General features: G+C 41.1%; 1 protein-coding gene across 4 annotated transcripts in view; it reads right to left on the reverse strand.

Annotated features, from left to right (window-relative positions):
• akt3 (AKT serine/threonine kinase 3) overlaps positions 1-19,010 on the reverse strand; it is a 340,627-nt gene that overhangs the window by 126,841 nt on the left and 194,776 nt on the right. For all 4 annotated transcript variants that reach the window (XM_033025852.1, XM_033025854.1, XM_033025851.1 and 1 more), the window contains exon 4: positions 5,371-5,482. In XM_033025852.1, the coding sequence (XP_032881743.1) occupies positions 5,371-5,482 (112 nt within the window). The remainder of the gene's footprint in view (positions 1-5,370; positions 5,483-19,010) is intronic.

A 19,010-nucleotide genomic window follows, 5' to 3' on the forward strand; every position in this document is an offset into this window, starting at 1 on the left:
ATGGCTCACGCCCCAACTCTCCAGACATGGCACTCCAGCCTGAAGGTTTCTCTGTTCACTGTATGGAGTGCATCAGGAGAAGGCAATGGCATTTGCTTCATGAGAAACTCGTCTTGTCCCATTCCTGCTCCCCCTGGAGTATCTGGTGATCAAGTGACCACCGTTCTACCTACGTGTAGATAGCAAGAGTCCTCCGCCATCATACTGACTGCAGTCTACAGGCTGTCTTGGGCAGACATCAAATTAGCACTCAGGGATTTGAGGACTGTGACCACGAAATGGCATATCCTAACATCTTCCACATCATCACTGGGGACTTCCAAGGACCCAGCACTACCACTGCTATATCACTATTGGAAAGGAGGTTCACTGGTGATATTCAAGAGGATTTAAACTAGAGTGGCGGAGAGGTGGGAACACGAGTAGGTCGGCAAATGGAAGTACGAATGGGAAGGTGGAGGTTAGGGCCAGTATGTCTCTAAGGGAGGACAGGTAGGGAGAGGTTAAGGAATATGGTGAATCTAATTGGCTGAAGATATTTAATTCAATGCATTGCGCATCATGAGTCAAGCAGTTGAACCTAGAGCCTGGATCAGTGCTTGGAACTATGATGTTGGTGCGATTTGGTTGCGAGAGGGACAGAACTGACAGCTGAACATTCTAGGGTTTTAATAATTCTGACGCGATAGAGAGTGAGGCAAAGATATAGAGGAGTTACCCTACTAATCAGGGAGAACGTTACAGCAACACAGAAAGAAGATTGGAGGGTTTGTCCGCTGAAGCAATATGGGTAGAGCTCAAAAATAAGAAAGGTACAATCACTCTAATGAAATTGTACTATAGGCCTCCCAATAGCCAGCAGGAGAGAGAGGAATAGATATGAAGATTATGCAAAGATGTAAAACCAACAGAGTTATAATACTGGGTGACAGTAACTTCCCCAATATTGACTGGGACTTACTTCGAACAAAAGACAAAGAAGGGACAGAATTTGTTAGATGTATTCAATAGAGTTTCCTGAAACAGTTTGTGGATTGTCGGAGTCAAGGAGGGATACTGGACCTGCTATTGGGAAACAAACCTGACCATGCATACCTTCAGATTCATAGACAGTTTTTCCCCAACTGAACCGCCCTCGCACCTACTAGAGAGTGGTCATGACTTCCCATCTACAAAACTGGAGACTATCAAACTATCTTTAATGGGAATTAAATTAAATTAAATGTAATTAAATTAATTAATGGGCCCCAGTTATGCCTGCCTCTTTGTAGGGTACGTCGAACAATCACTGTTCTCGGCGTACACTGGTCCTATCCCCGAACTCTACCTCCGCTACATTGACGACTGCATCGGTGCTACCTCCTGCACCCATGCAGAACTTCATCAACGTCACGACTAATTTCCATCCTGCATTCAAATTCACTTGGACCATCTCCAACATCTCCCTACTGTTTCTAGATCTCACCATCTCCATCACAGGACACAGACCATTGACTGACATCCATTACAAACCCACTGACTCCCATAGCTATCTAAGCTGCACTTCTTACCACCCTGTTTCCTGTAAAAACTCTATCCCTTACTCCCAATTCCTCCGTCTACGCCGCATCTGCGCCCAGGATGAGGTTCTCCATATCAGGTCATCGGAGATGTCCTCATTCTTTAGGGAATGGGGGTTCCCCTCTTCCATTATAGATGTGGCTCTCATTAGAGTCTCCCCAATATCCCACAGCTCCGCTCTAGCTCCCCCTCCCCCCATCCATAACAAGGGCAGAGTCCCCCTTGTCCTTCCTCACCTTCCACCCCATCAGCTGTCGCATACAGCATATAATCCATCAACATGTTTGCCACCTCCAACGGGATCCCACTACTGGTCACATCTTCCCATCTCCATCCCTTTCTGCTTTCTGCAGAGACCGTTCCCTCTGCAACTCCCTGATCAACTCGTCCCTTCCCACCCAAACCACCCCCTTCCCAGGTACTTTCCCCTGCAACCACAGGAGATGCAACATCTGTCCCTTTACCTCCACCCTCGACTCCATCCAAGGACCCCGACTGTCTTATCAGGTGAGGCAGAGGTTCACTTGCACCTCCTCTACCCTCATCTACTGTATCCGCTGTTCCAGGTGTCAACTTCTGTATATCGACGAGACCAAGCGCAGGCTCGGCGATCGTTTCGCTGAACACCTCCGCTCAGTCTGCCTTAACCTACCTGATCTCCCAGTTGGTCAGCACTTTAACTCCCCCTCCCATCCCCAATCTGGTCTTTCTGTCCTGGGCCTCCTCCATTGTCAGAGTGAGGCCCAGTGCAAATTGGAGGAACAGCACCTCATATTTTGCTTGGGTAGCTTACACCCCAGCGGTATGAACATTGACTTCTCTAACTTCTAGTAGCCTTTGTTTTCCCTCTCTCTCCATCCCCTTCCCAGTTCTCCCACCAGTCTTACTGTCTCCGACTACATTCTATCTCTGTCCCGCCCACTCCCCTGACATCAGTCTGAAGAAGGGTCTCGACCCGAAACATCACCCATTCCTTCTCTCCAGAGATGCTGCCTGTCCCGCTGAGTTACTCCAGCATTTTGTGTCTACCTTCGATTTAAACCAGCATCTGCAGTTCTTTCTTACATATCTTCAATGGGACTTCACTGGACTGTTATCTTACACGAAACGTAATACCCTTTATCCTATATCCGTACACTGTGGATGGCTTGATTGTAATCATGTATTGTCTTTTCACTTATAATAACAAACTAAACTAAACTAGGTGACTGGTGTTTCAGTTCAAGAGCATTTTGGGGACAGTGATCACAACTCCATTAGCTTTAAGATGTTTTTGAATAGTGATAAATCTAGACCTTGAGGAAAGATACTAAATTGGAATAAGGCAGATTACAAGGCTACTAGGCAGGAGTTAAGGAGAGTAAATTGGGAGCGTTGTTATTGGCTAAATCTGCATCTGACATCTGCAAGTTATTTAAAGGGTAGTTGATCAAAGTTCGGAACCAGCATGCTCCAGTAAGGGGGAGGGATACGGGTGACAAGGTAAGGGAACCTTGTATGACCAAAGAGACTGGAAATTTGGACATAAAGGAAGGTTCAAGACAATGAAATCATTTAGAGCCTTTGAGGATTACAAAGAGTGTGGGAAAGAACTCGCGGGTGATTAAAAGTGCCAAGAGGGATCATGAAATGTCTTTGGTGAATCAGATGAAAGAAAATCCAAAGGCTTTTTATATGCGCATTAGAAACAAGAGGGTGACAAGGGAGAAGGCACAATGATAAGAGGACATTTGTGCTTGGAGTCAGAAGATGTAGACAAGGTACTAAATGAGGTACTTTGTGGCAGGTCGTGTCTTACAAGGGTAGTGCCTCTTGTGTACATGGATCTTAGTAAGACATTTGATGAAGTTCCTCACTATAGGCTGATCCAGAAAGTTAAGATGCACAAAATTATATCTGTAGTAACCAAGGTGAAGGACATGAAGAACTGTGAGACCAGTGTGGAAAATATGCAAGGGCAATTTAAGATAAATAAAGAGATGGTGTTGGGGCACTTGGAAAGCATTAAGGTGGATAAATCCCCAGTGACTGATTGGATCTATCCCAGCTAATTAAAAGCAAGAAAGTTAATTACAGGGATCTTGATGGAGATCTGTGCAACTTCTGTAGCCACAGGTGAAGTCTCGGAGGACTAACGAGTAGTCAATGTTATTAATCTGGAGAGGGGTCCCAATTTAAAACATCAGAAAACGTTCACCAGGAATGCTGCCTGACCCAATGAGTTACTCCAGCACTGAGCTTTTTTTTTATAAACTAGCATTTGCAGTTTGTTGTTTCTACTTTCCAGCCAATGTTATTCTTTTGTTTACAAAGGGAAGTAGAGATAATGCAGGGAATTTTAGGCTTGTGGGCTTCTAAGGGAATGTTCTAATTAGGGACTTGCATGGCTTTGCCCACGGCAGGTCATGTCTTACAAGGGCAGTGCATCTTGTGTACTTGAATATTAGTAAGACATTTGATGAAGTTCCTCACGATAGGCTGATTCACAAAGTTAAGATGCACAAAATTCCCTGTGATTTAGTTCTATGGATTCAGAATTGGCTTACTTATAAAACAGTATACTAGAAGTAAACTAGTTTGCCTGAGTTTATGCTTTTTTGCTCTATTTTTCAAAAGTCTTGAAGCAAAAGTTCGAAGTATGTTAGGAATTTGTATGCCAAGAGTAGTTTGAAAACAATACTAATTCACATATATTGAATTGCTCTTTTGGTATTTGAACACACTACCGTAACCTATCCTTGACCTCTCTCACAATTTTCTAGGTCAGCTGTGAGTTGCTATCAACATGTATTTCTGACTTGTGTCGATGTTATCTAATGTCCATGGGTTAAGAATACCTGATCTTAAAGCTACACTTTAATCCAACTCTACCCACATGAAAAAAAAGCTTTCCATCCGCAATTCTGTAGAAGGGCCAACATCACAAGTTTTACAACGTGACCTCCAAGTTTATGCAAAACCTTCCTTACCTCGGCCATCAAATCCATGCCAACCATTGATCACCCATTCACACTAATTTTGTGTTATGCATTTTCATATCCACCCCCTACTCACTTGGGGCAATTTACAAAGACCAAATAACCCACAAACCCACATGTCTTTGGGTTATGGGAGGGAAGCATGAAATAAAATCAGGGAGATTAAAGAGTCTCCACTGACCAGGATATGTCTGGGACAAAGAAAGATAATTGCGGTTGTTGAAAATGAACCACATTAATCCCCAAATCAGTCCTGAAAAACTGAGCCTTTCCTTTGATACTGTGACCGCTGGTTCTAGGCATATCAGCTTGGGGAAATACCATTTTTTCACTACCCCATCAAGCCCTATGGGGCAACTAGGCTTTAATTAGATCATTCCCAATTTTCATGGGTTCCCTTAATCCTTCAGGATAAGGCCGTCATGTAAAGAAATTGCAATAATTTACTGCATCCATCCAGGAAACATGGTGGTGGAAAAGCAAAATTACATTTTGAAAGTAATCTGATTGATCATGATAGAATGAACAGTAGCTATCTTAATGAAAATAAAAGGTCTTTTGGACTTTCAAGAATCAAAATTTATATTTTCTAAAATACGTAAACTTACAAATTTAGTACACATTTCACAATGAAAACTGAAGTTTGAAAACTCAAACCATTTTCAAATACTTTTAGACGTATCAGTAAAATCATAGCAAATTAAGACATTTTTATTACATAAGGAGTAACTGGAATGCACCAATAAATCAGCCTTACTTTGTTTAACAATTAACTGCTCGATTTGCAACAATTACAGAAAGAAACAACAGCACATTAAAATACCACTCACACCTTTCTTCGGGAGTATCCACATGAAAGGTCCTCTCTATAACAGTGGTCCATTGCAAACATCTGATTATAAATGTGTTTGGCCGTGGTCGCTCTGTTTTCATAAGTTGACATTCTGCAGAAAACATTAATAAGACGAACAGTTACCTTCAATTTCAGATCAGTTTATCAATGTGTTTATTTTGTGAGCTATGTCAGGATCATTCCTAGAAGTTTAAAAAAAAAGATGAGTAATCTGTAAACATGAGCTGTGCATCCAATAAATGAAATACGTGAGATAGGAAATATATATGACTAAGTTCCTGATATATCCAAATAACCAAAGTCCATAAGTAAAAATGTTTTAAATGTCTTTTGGGAAGCATTAAAATATTTAGACAATGGGTTACTTTTGAAGAGATGTCACGATTGTAATGAAAATATGGATACCAAATTTGCACAAAGCAGTGTCCCAAAAATTGCAATATAACGTCCAATCTGTTTTTTAAATATCAAGCTCAAGTAACTGAAGTGTCACTAACAAGATCTTCAGCAGTCACCAATAGCACCAGTGGTATAGTTTGAAGAAGGTTCTTGATCTATTCCTCTTCTCCAGAGATGCTGCCCGACCCGCTGAGTTACCCCAAATGTTTGTGACTAGCACCAGTGGTACAGTTTGGTTAATACCAGTATGAAAGCGACAAAATGATGCTCAATGCAAAAAATAACGATCAGTGGTAAATATTGGCACACAATTTTAACGATCGGAGCACTTTCATTTTCTAGCACAGGTCACAATCAACATCCTGGAATATTATATTTACAAGACCAACAATTTAAGTAATCTTACCTGCTCGGCCCAATTTATAAAGAAGTCATACAATGTTGAAATCTTATAAAATTAGACAGTGAAATAAGAACAATACCCCAAAATGTTGCTGTATTTTTCCCAGGAAAAAGTATGGAGGAAAAGCTTTAGAAATTGAGCAAATAACCACCAGCGTAACGATGTATACCAAAACAATTGCCTTTATTAAAATTACTTTATTTCCCAAAGAAAACAATAAATAGCATTAAGACAGAGACATACGAAACATAATAAACCACAGGTACTGGAATTTGGAGCAACAAACATTATTTTAGCAATAAATACCATGATTTCATTTCACAAATAATCTAAAGCAATATCAAATTATTTTATAAATATTTAAATCAGTTTGAAGACATTTGAAATACAAATCCAGGCACGTTGCCACTGCGGTAGAGTTGCTGCCTTACAGCGCTTGAAGCGCCGGAGGCCCTTGTTTGATCCTGACTACGGGCGCTGTCTGTACGGAGTTTGTAAGTTCTCCCCATGACCTGCGTGGGTTTTCACCGAGATCTTCGGTTTCCTCCCACACTCCAAAGACGTACAGGTTTGTCGAATAATTGGCTTGGTATGAATGTACAATTGAACCTAGTGTGTGTAGGATAGTGTTAATGTGCGGGGGATCACTGGTCGGCACGGACTCAGTGGGCCGAAGGGCCTGTTTTTGCACTGTATCTCTAAATTAAACTAAACTAAAATCGTTATTTTAAAATCGGCATTTAAGGCATGAGATTTTTTTTAAAATTAAGAAGCATGGGTGCACATGATCATTACAACATTTCTTGTTGGGTCCCAACAATCAGTGGGAAACAGATTATTTAATGCAAAATAGATTTTTTTTCTCTTAGCTGGAGTTTTATGCGACATTTGGAAATAATTATGATAAAATAAAGATGCACCTTGGTGATTGCTATCAAAACAATTGTGAACAACATAGAAGTTCACCATTCCCTAATACGTTTGGCTAACATGTTAAAGTTACATTTCATTCTGTGTTTTAATTTTGCATATAATGGGTAGTTTCAGGAAACATGATCTGAAAAGATGAAAAGTTAAAGTGAGGCCCCATTTGCTCGCACGGGTTGAAGTCATTTTGAAGAACGGTGGAAATAACTCAGTGTCCTGGATAATATTTACCCTCTTTTCAACACTATCAAAGAACAGATTTCCTGATCGTTAATGTTTTGCTATTTGTGTGATCTTGCTATTTCAAATCTGGTGTCCACTTTACAAACTTTTTATCAGTGACATAATTTTAAAATGGGAAGTTGTGGAATATAATTGTTCCATTGATGGTACATTTGACAATTTACCACTCTTTACTCTTGAAGCACAAAAATAGAGGAAATAATTTTGTCACAGAATCTTTTGCATTTTATTTGGATGAGCAGAGTTATTAGAATAGAACAACAATAGTTCTCATAGGTTTTGCATAAACTTGGATGTCGAGTTTAAAAACTTGTGATGTTGTAGTCCGTGGGCCAGAGGGGTCTACCGTGCACCCGTGCACCCCCCCCCCCCCCTTCACACTTTGCCCTCTTTCTTGGGGTCTGTGAATTTGGTACTTTGAGCAATTGGCAATTGAGTCTGTTTCTTAGTCAAGATAAATAAAAAATCCACTAAATTAGGACCTATCATCTTCAACTCTATGATAATCACCAAGCTCTGCCAGAGGTTTCACGAATTTGTTACGCTGTTGCATCAGTTTGATTGGCTTGACTTTGCCGATTCCTTTGAAGGCACTTGTTGAGTCACAGCCTGAGAACGCATGCAGTCCAAGTAATGGTGAGCAGTATTCTGAGGAGGACTGCTTTGAAAAATGGGTGACAACTATTAGCCTTTGCCTGTTGCCTCTCCCTGTGTCAAAGAACACTGTGGTATCTTGAATGCTGTTTGCATTGTGAAGCAATATGGAAAGGATATCGCTGTCTGGGCTTTTGACTTGTACGTGGTCATATCCTTGCTCTTTGCCACAGTTGCAGTATAGGATGACTTCTTGGTTTGACCACGGATTGAATCGCAGACTGCAGTGTCTCTTTCCCATTCTGAGAAGTAAGAAGTGTGGCCTCTCCTTCCTTAATGAAGATCACCTTCCTTCCTTCCTCTTTGCCATGTCATGCTCACTCCACACATCAAGAAGAAGTTCAATGAGCTGTTTCTTGTTCTCATAATTGGTCAAGAACTGCTTCCAATCTCTTGGTTTTTTGGTGTTTCCTCCTTTGATTATTCTCCTCGCACACCCACGCCGTGTCTGTTCACTTGACTTCACTGAATCTGGTTTGTACATATCGTTACTGAAGACTACATTATTAGATGACAATGCATTGAAGATTTTGATGCCAATCTCTTTGAAGTTTGCAGGAATCTCTTTGAGATAGTAGAATGCAGCATTGCCATCTTCCACTATCAATGTCTTGTTACTGGCAGGAGGTTGTGAGTTGTCTATATCTTTCAATAGGTAGTGTAGGCCCTTGGATTTATCAGTCTTTGCAAAGAAGTTGTCTGATGTACCAATGGAGTAGGGTACAGGGGTCAGAGAGTACTTCATTATCTCCCGTAGATCGAGTTGACTGCCAGAATGTTGTGCTTTGACCATCAGAGGAAAAGCAATATCTCCTTGTTGCTTGTACTCTATAACCTTTCGTTCAGATGTTTTCAGCTTCACTCTTTTATTTGTTTCTGCAATGGTTTTGTGCTTCAGATTCTTGATGGGTTTGGAGAATGCTGTCTTTTTCTCAAGTCACTCTCTGATGAACTTCTCTTTCTGTTCTTTCCCTGTGGTAAGTACCTTTATAACATCTTTCTCAACTTCAGCCGGAACACGTGCACCAGAAGAGAGTACATACAACCCAGTCTTGTCATCTACGTCAAAAGGGTTCAGGAAGCTCTTTACAGCATCAATGGCTTTCTTTACACATGCCTCACTTTTCCTTATCTCTGTTGGTTGTTGATCTCTGTGTTTGCTTCCACGATTGGTACCAGAAGCCATGTCTGCAAGGCTGAGAGTTGCAGAGAGAAAGTGTGCCCTTTCTGTTGAAGTTCGAACCCATCTCTGATAAGCACTGTGATTCTCCAAGATGCCAGAGAGCCCAATACCACTACCACCACCTCGAGATTTGCCATGCTTCTCAATCGTTTTGTCAACAGCACATCGGTTTCCTGGTATGAACGACCTAGCGACACTGATGGCACCTCTTTCGAGGAAAGCCAGGGCACCGGGATGTGGTTCTTCGATGTTTGCCAAGAACACAGCAAGGTAGGTCAGATAGCGGGAGTTATTGTGACCACCAGAGGTAAAGAATAATAATAATAATGGATGGGATTTATATAGCGCCTTTCTAATACTCAAGGCGCTTTACATCGCATTATTCATTCACTCCTCAGTCACACTCGGTGGTGGTAAGCTACTTCTGTAGCCACAGCTGCCCTGGGGCAGACTGACGGAAGCGTGGCTGCCAATCTGCGCCTACGGCCCCTCCGACCACCACCAATCACTCACACACATTCACACACAGGCAAAGGTGGGTGAAGTGTCTTGCTCAAGGACACAACGAAAGTATGCACTCCAAGCGGGATTCGAACCGGCTATCTTCCGGTTGCCAGCCGAACACTTAGCCCATTGTGCCATCTGTCGTCCCAAAGAAGAGATCGGGCATAAGAAACAGACAGTGCAAGTACAATGGAAAGTTGTTCTCTTTCACAGACCTAATCAATGAGAGAGCAATCCACACAGAATCAATGTACGACATCAAAATTGTGCACTTCCCAAGAGATCCTTTTCGAACATCAGCTTTGAAGCTCTCATGTTTGAGATCTGCATTGGCCATGACTTCAGCAAGTGCCTGCTTTGTTGGCGATCGGATTAGCTCTTGATTAGCCTTTGATTCCTGCACTGCATCTTTTCCAGCCATAGACAGGAATTCATCTAGAAGGAGCCTCTCCAAGCACTCCACCATCGTCTTGTGGCAGTGCAGACTTCTGTTGTAGTTCTTTCCTGTCATAACACCTTTCATAGAACCAGTAGACATGATTCCCGATTCCATGAGGACATCCTGAAGTCCGGATCCTTCCATTTTCTTTCCAAGCATTTTGAAATATGCACAAATGACATGAAATGTGCCAATCAACACAATGTGTTTCTTGTACTTTGCAGGATGAATCCACACGAGAGGATATGCCTTCATGCAGACACCCAAGTCGAATGTTGGAATGACATATTCTTGGCCAACCTCATGACTTGCTTCTTCAGAAGCTCGTAAACACACTTGAACTGTACTAAATTCTGTGATGGGATGATTGATCACAGGATAGTAGTCAATTGTGGTCACATTTGAAGGCACCTCATCTGTTGCCGAGACAAATTCAGCCCAAGCTGGAAGCTCTTGACCTTTCTCACTACTCGCTTTCTGGGAAAGCATCCATGCCAGATCTTTTCTTGTACACTGTTTGAATGCCATCACGCTTCCAGTGCTGCACACGAAAATCTGGATTTGCTTTCCGGTTGATATAGGATGTTGGAAGAGGACCACAAGAAAGAGGGCAAAGTGTGAAAAAAACACAATTTTGGCATAGATTAAAATAAGGGGTTAAAAAACATAGTCCAAATTAGTTTTTTTCTTGGGAACATAATTTTTCCTACAGAAGAGATACCAATGAACAAAATGACACCCAATAAGTAGGATCATAGGGGGGGGGGGGGGTTGCACAGTAGGCCCCTCTGTCCCACGGACTATTGGTCCAACTACAGATGGAATGGATCTCCTTAATGGATGGAAACTTTTTTTTCATGTGGTAGAGCTGGATTAAAGGTTTCGCTTTAAGATCAGGTAGTCTTAACCCATGGACATTAAATAACATCACACAAGTCAGAAATACATGTTGATAGCAACTCACAGCTGACCTAGAAAATTGTGAGGGAGGTCAAGGATAGGATACGGTAGTGGGTTCAAATACCAAAAAAGCAATTCAATATAGATAAATGTGAATTAGTACATATGGCTGTAAAGATAGCATGGGATTTGATCATAAATACCAAAATTCCCTCACATCTTCCACATAATCAAGAACAAGAAAAATTTACTGAGCAGAAATGAAAATATAAATAATAGATTTTTTTGTGAGTGACTTTGGCACTTTGACTTTAGATCTCTTTTTACACACTGAAAAAATCTTGGGTTTGCTACTGTTTTCGAACTTGGTATACATATTCCTAACATACTTTGAACTTTTGCTTCAAGACTTTTGAAAAAAAAAGTTAAAGGCACATATTATTGTGATTCAAAAATAGTGAGCAAAAAAGCATAAACATAGGCAAATTAGTTTACTTCTAGTATACAAACCAAATTAAAATAAGGCAATGTACTGAGTAGGCCACAGTCTGGCACATTGCTAATCAATGAATGAATGTGGTGCAGACAAGTGAGGCAAAAGGTTCAGGAAATTATAGCAAACATTCAAGTGGCAAAGGGAAAATTTAATTTCTATCAGTTGATGTATATGTTGCAAACTGAGCATAAACTAAATGATTAGCTCAAAGTATAAAAATGTCACAAAATAAAGGTCACGGAAGAAGACAATCTGATTTTAATGTAAAAAAGGCAATAAGGAACATTATGAATGTATAAACTGTTCTAGAATCTTATAGCCCTGTCCCACGGTACGAGTTCATTCCAAGAGCTCTCCTGAGTTTAAACAAAAATCAAACTCGTGTTAACCACGGAGAATGAACATAGCGGGTACGTCGGAGCTGGGGGACGTCTCTTAGCAGCTTGTAACGCTAACGCAGGTACTCGGGAAGACTCGCTAACGGCAGGTAAGCACGGGAAGACTCGTGAAGTTTTTCAACATGTTGAAAAATGTCCACGAGAGCCCAGAGTACCGACAAGTGGCCGTTACCGTAAATCTCCGAGTTCGATTCAGGGCAAACTCGGGAGAGCTCTTGGAATGGTCTCGTACTGTGGGGCAGGGCTTTCATAATACAAGCATGTTGATTTCTATTTCTTAAAATACAAAATCTGCAGTATGTGTTAGCAATATTTCTTAAATTGTATCACCCATTCCATTTGTTTTTTGAATGCATTTGTTACAAACTCTGAGGTAGCAACATAACTGAGAATGTGTTTTAGATTATATTTAGATTTCCATTTGTCTCTTTGGACACAGTGTACTGTGAGACAGAAAAATTAGGAACACTGCGTTCTTATTTTAAATATATGCCTTAAACATTTTTTTTAAGTCTTGAAGTAAAAGTTCAAGGCAAGTTTAGAATTGGGACTGAAAATACATTAAGAACTATCGCATTAATGCTAAAACTTGAAATTATATTTAGTTCAAGAACAGTAGCCAGTCTCAATGTTTTTCAATGTGTAAAAAGATTTCCTTTCTTCCCCACCAGTCATACACAAATCTTGTTATTTATATTTCCATTTCTGCTCTCTAGGCTTTCATAATGTTTGTTGTGTTTACTGATGGTTAAAACAAAAGGTGAAAGTTTAACTGAAGTCAGCAAAGGATCTTCACGCAGCAATTTCCTGAACAAAGCCAATTCATTGTTGTGAGGCCTTGCTCTGAATAGGGGCTGCCTGCTATCAATGAAACGCCTCCCTTGGAAATATGTTTTGCAGCCAGATAAGGCACCCCCCCTGAAAAACTAGCTGTCAAAACTCTCAAAACATTCAACTACAGCAGCTTACAACCCAGCAGTATGAATATGATTTCTCTAACTTCAAGGAACATTTCCATTCCCTCCCCCATCCTCATTCTCTGGTTAGTTTCACTGTCCCCCTGATTCATTTTATTAATTGTATGTTTCATTGTCACCTTCCCCTCAGTTTAGTTTAGAGATACAGCGCGGAAACAGGCCCTTCGGCCCACTGAGTCCGTGACGACCAGTGATCCCTGCACATTAACACCATCCTACACACACTAGAGACAATTTACATTTATACCAAGCCAATTTACTTACATACCTGTACGTCTTTGGTGTGTTGGAGGAAAACGATGAGTGGGAAGCCAGAGGATTGAGTAACGTTTAAAGAGCAACAGAAGATAAATAAAAAGGCAATACGGGGAGAAAAGTTGAGGTATGAAGGTAAGCTAGCCAAGAATATAAAGGAGGATAGTAAAAGCTTCTTAAGGTATGTGAAGAGGAAAAAATTAGTTAAGACCAAAGTTGGACCCTTGAAGACTGAAAAAGGTGAATTTATTATGGGGAACAAGGAAATGGAAGACGAGCTGAACAGGTACTTTGGATTCGTCTTCACTAAGGAGGACACAAACAAGCTTCCTGATGTACTAGTGGCCAGAGGATCTGGGGTGACGGAGGAACTGAAGGAAATCCACATTAGGCAGGAAATGGTGTTGGGTGGACTGATGGGACTGAAGGCTGATAAATGCCCAGGGCCTGATGGTCTGCATCCCAGGGTACTTAAGGAAGTGGCTCTAGATATTGTGGACGCATTGGTGATCATTTTCCAAAGTTCTATAGATTCAGGATCAGTTCCTGTGGATTAAGGGTAGCTAATGTTATTCCACTTTTTAAGAAAGGCAGGAGAGAGAAAACAGGGAATTATAGACCAGTTAGCCTGACATCGGTGGCGGAGAAGATGCTGGAGTCAATCATAAAAGATGAAATAGCGGCACATTTGGATAGCAGTAACAGGATCGGTCCGAGTCAGCATGGATTTACAAAGGGGAAATCATGCTTGACTAATCTTCTGGCATTTTTTGAGGATGTAACTAGGAAAATGGACAAGGGAGAGCCAGTGGATGTACTGTACCTGGACTTTCAGAAAGCGTTTGATAAGGTCCCATATAGGAGATTAGTAGGCAAAATTAGGGAGGGAGAGGGAGAGAGAAGGAGAGAGAGGGAGAGGGGGAGGGGGAGAGGGCGAGGACGAGGGAGATGGAGAGGGAGAGGGAGAGGGAGAGGGAGAGGGAGAGGGAGGGGGAGAGGGAGAGGGAGAGGGAGAGGGAGAGGGAGAGGGAGAGGGAGAGGGAGAGGGAGAGGGAGAGGGAGAGGGAGAGGGAGAGGGAGAGGGAGAGGGAGAGGGAGGATTCTTTTGGCCGTGACGGTACCACCCCGCACAACTTGCCTTTTGCAACACAGGAGAAGTGGCTCGGTGGCGCAGGGGTAGAGTCCCTGCCTCTCAGCGTCAGAGACCATGCTGACTATGGGTGCATGGTCTATGGGTTCCATGCAGCCTATTGGTGCCGTCTGTAGGTATGTTGCAAAGCCTACCTGAAGCGTCTTTGAAAATCTGCCGTTGCGGGTGTGCGCGATTTTGGCGCCGTTTAGAGGGGGCGGGTTTAAAACGCGATTTTCTCTAGGCTGTTCAAATCGAAGATGTTCAGCCTAGTTAATTATTAACGAAAAATCGCTGGAAGACCCCGTCGCAAAGGCTATTATTAGGTTTAAAGGCCTCGTATAATAGTTATAGTAGTTTAAAAATCAATCTCTAAACCCGCGACCGTCAGCAACCGCATGGTCTCATAAAGCAAATAGCAGAAGTTAGGTTGTATATTTTTACATTAAAAAGGGCTTCTAAAGATCCCTTTATACAAAATTTAATATTGCGAGTAGCTCAATTTGGGCCCATTATATCGCGCAGTATTTTTCTGGGCATTTGGGGCACAAATCTACCGCAATGTGAACGTTCTAAACCAGCGCGTTCCACAGGGACCCACTGGAAAGCTGATTTAAATGGGCATTTATTTACAGCAATTGAACACTGAATTCCTTCCATTTGGTCTATAAATTAATGTAAATGAGATTTAAAAATCATGTTTTATTGTGAATTATTTGTGAATATTATTTGGACATTTAGGCTATTTAAAAATGTTAATAATTTATTAAGAAATGGATAGATGTTTAGATCTAGTAATTGAAGTCTGAAATTAGCTACAATTAGGTAACTAACTAATTATATGCTTTAATTTCAGGTCATCCAAGTAAGATTATTTTATATTTGTTTCAGAATGCTTCAATCTATGATAACTGAAAATTTCATTCAGTTCTCTTAATTTTTAAGAAAGTTATGGGCTTTTGACTGTTCACGATCACAACTTTTTTGTTATGTCCATAGAAAATCAATAGGGAACAAGATGCTCATTTCCGAGTATGAAAATGGCCATAACTTTTTAAATACTTGAGATATGAAAGTGAATTAGGTGTCAAATTAAACTTATTTTTATGCTTTATCTGATGGGATAAATTACAGACTTGATTTTTAAAATCTCAAAATTTTGTAACATTGCTACCGTCTGTACGGAGTTTGTACCTGCGTGGGTTTTCTCCGGGTACTCTGGTTTCCTCCCACACTTCACATTTGCAGGATAATTGAATTTGTCCCGAGTGTGTGTAGGATGGTGCTAGTGCGTAGGGCATCTCTTATGGGCCGAATAATGATGATGATGATGGGCCGAAGGGCCTGTTTCCGCTAAACAGCCTGACGCACGGAACTTCCATAATTTTTCTAAGACTTTTTAAAGATAAAGATAATAATAATAATAATAATAATAATAATAATAATAATAATAATAATAATAATAATAATAATTATTATTATTATTATTATATTATTATTATAATTATAATTATAATTATAATTATAATAATAATAATAATAATAATAATAATAACAATAATTTTCTGGTTATTAACAACTGATACAGTATTTATTATATTATTTTAATTATGGGTAGTGTTGGGGTGATGATTCAATGAATTAAATGATAGAAAGTTTAGGACAAACTTAAAGAACAAAAGGGTAATAAGGGAGAGCCTCTTAAGGATGGTCGTCGATGTGTCAAACCATAGCTGGTAGTCCAGGTGTTAATGAATACTTCTCATCTGCATTTACGGAATAATAGGTCAAGCAAGCAAAAATAATTGAAAAAAATGAATGGTAATGTGTTGGACCATGTCCGTTTTACAAAGATAATGTGCTAGCAGTTTTAAAGAACATTATAATGGATAAATCCCCAGGGTCTGTCCAAGTGTATCCTTGGATGTTCTGGGAAGCTCGGGTCTGACAGTTATTTGCAGCATCTTTAGTCATGGGAGAGGTACTGGAAGACTTGAAGGCTAATGCTGTACATGGCCTGTTATCAGTGGCAGGTAAGTTACTGGAAGGGATTCTGAGAAATAGGATCTACTAGCATTTGGATAGGCAAGGACCGAATAGGGACAGTACAAATCTTGTGAATTCAGTAAAACTGTAATTTGTCCCTAGTGTGTAGGATAGTGCTAGTGTACGAGGTAATCGCTAGTCGGCGCAGACTCAGTGAGCCGAAAGGTCTGTATCCACGTTATAGCTCGAAAGTCTAAATCTTTCTTCCTCACTTAAAAGCTGTGCGTCCTCATTCAGGACTGCTCTACGATGGGGAAAAAAGACTGTGACCATTCGTCTAATCAATGTCTCCCATTATTTTGTTTACCTCTATAACGTCACCCCTCAGCCTCCTGTGCTCCAGGGAAAAAGGTCCTAGCCTATCCAGCCTCTCCTTGCAACTCAAGCTCTCCTGGCAAGTCAGTCAGTCTTGTCACACCTCTCATATGGTAGGGATCAATTTGCTGATCTTTCAGATCTTTTCTTTACATTTCTGTAGCTCTATACTGTGCACTCTTTATTTATTTTACACTACCTGAAGTACTTGTATATGATATGATTTGCCTGGATAGCAAGTGAAATAAAAAATGTCACTGTACCTCAGTACACATGATAATAATAAACTAATCCTAATACCTCCGCTTTTGCAATTCCCCGTGGTCTTCCCACTCCCCCTCCACCAACTATCTGCAGAAGATCAACACGAGGGTAGGACCGCTCAAGAACAAAGGCGGCTATTTATGCTTGGAGCCAGAGGCTGTGCGTGAGGTACTGATTATTTCACATCAGTATTTTACAAGGGAAGGACATGTTGGGTAATGATATCCAGGGCAGGTATGGTGATTTTCAAATGTATGGCGATATAGAGAGGAATTGAGCTGCGTCATTCAAGTCAATAAGTCCCCAAGGCCTGATGAGATCTAACCCAGATTATTGAGAGAGGCAAGAGAAGAGATTGCTGGAGCTTTAACAGACATTTTTGCATCCTCCTAGCAACAGGCGAGGTCCCAGAGGACTGAACTGCCAATGTTCCTTTGCTTAAGAAGGGAAATTAGGATAATGCGGGAAATTCTAGGCTGATGAGCCTGACATCAGTGGCCGGGAAGTTATTGGAGAAGATACTTAGGGGTAGGATCTACTCACATCTGAAAAAGTATAGACATATTAGGCATAGTCAGCGTGATTTTGTGCAACAGAGATCGTGTCTCACAAATTGAGTTTTTTGGATAGAGGAAGATTGCCAAAGGATTCAGCAGGTTAGAAGCTAGTTGGAAATGTGGGCAGAGAAATGGCAGATGGAGTTTAATCAGGAGAAGTGTGAGGTGCTACATTTGGGAGGTGAAATGTAACAGTATACAGTAAATGGCAGGGCCCATAGAAGGTGTGACCCGATTGAAGTATATAAAATGATGAGACGCAAAGGTAGGGTAGGTATTCAGAGACTTTTTCGAGTGGTAGATGCCTGAAACAAGCTGCCAGGGATAGTGGTGGAAGCAGATACCATAGCAAAGTTTAGGAGGTACTGACACATGAATAGGCAGAGAATAGGGCAGTGAAATATAGACCAAGTACAAGCAGGTGCTCAGCTTATATTGGCATCTAAAAAGCATGGACATTGTGGGCCAAATGACCTATTCTTGTACTGTACTTCTTGTGTTAAAATAGATTAAATTTATCTTTCTCATTCTCCTATGCCTAGTCTGCCCTCTGGACTGATCTAGTTTTCCTTCTATATTTGAGTATATCTCCCTCCACCTGTACACTTCCCCAGATTCCAGCGAACCTCGCTGCTATTTTATTGGACCCCTTCTAGTTTAGGTGCAACCTAGAACATTAAACAGCACAGCACAGGAAAAGGCCCATCAGCCCACAATGTCTTTGCTGAACTGTTATCTGCCTGAACATAATCCCTATCCCTCTAATCACTGCAAATCCATATTGCTATCCAAAATTCTCTTACCACCGTCTCTGCCTCCACCACTACCCTCTGCAGCATGTTCCAGGCACTCACCATCCTCTGTGTAAAAACCTTGCCCTGCACATCTCCTTAAAACTATCCCTTCTAGTATTGGAATCTACCATTCAGGGAAAAAGGTTCTGTCTACCCTATGTATGCCTCTCAAAATTGTATTTGCTTCTATCAGGTCTCCCAGTAACCCCTGGTGTTCTGGAGAAAACAAAGCAAGTCTGTCCAATATCTCCCTGTAGCCAACCCATGCATCATTCTGGTAAATCTTCCTTGCACCATTTCCAAAGCCTACACATCCTTTCTGTAATGGGGTGACCAGAAATGCACACAATACTACAAATGTTGTCTAATCAAAGGGTTATAAAGCTGAATCATGGCTTCCTGACTCTTATTCTCAATGCCCTGACCACTGAAGGCTAGCATGCCATAAGCCTTCTTTACCACTTGTGTTGCCATTTTCAGAGATCTATGGACTTGGAGCCCAAGATCCCTCTGCACATTGATGCTGATAATTGCCATTAATTGTATTGATGGATTGTATTGACATTTTATTTGCCATTAATTGTATATTTTCCCTACATTCGACGGCGGCGCAGATAACAGCTGCGGCTCGCCTGCAGTCTGTCTGTCTTTACATTTCTCTGTCTCTTCCTTCGGGGGAATGCGACTTTTTCGTGTCGTATCCCCCTTCTCTGCCTCCGTCTGCGCTGAGGCCTAA

Source organism: Amblyraja radiata, chromosome 8 (genome assembly GCF_010909765.2).
Source record: "Amblyraja radiata isolate CabotCenter1 chromosome 8, sAmbRad1.1.pri, whole genome shotgun sequence".
In the NCBI taxonomy this organism is placed as follows: Eukaryota; Metazoa; Chordata; class Chondrichthyes; order Rajiformes; family Rajidae; genus Amblyraja; species Amblyraja radiata.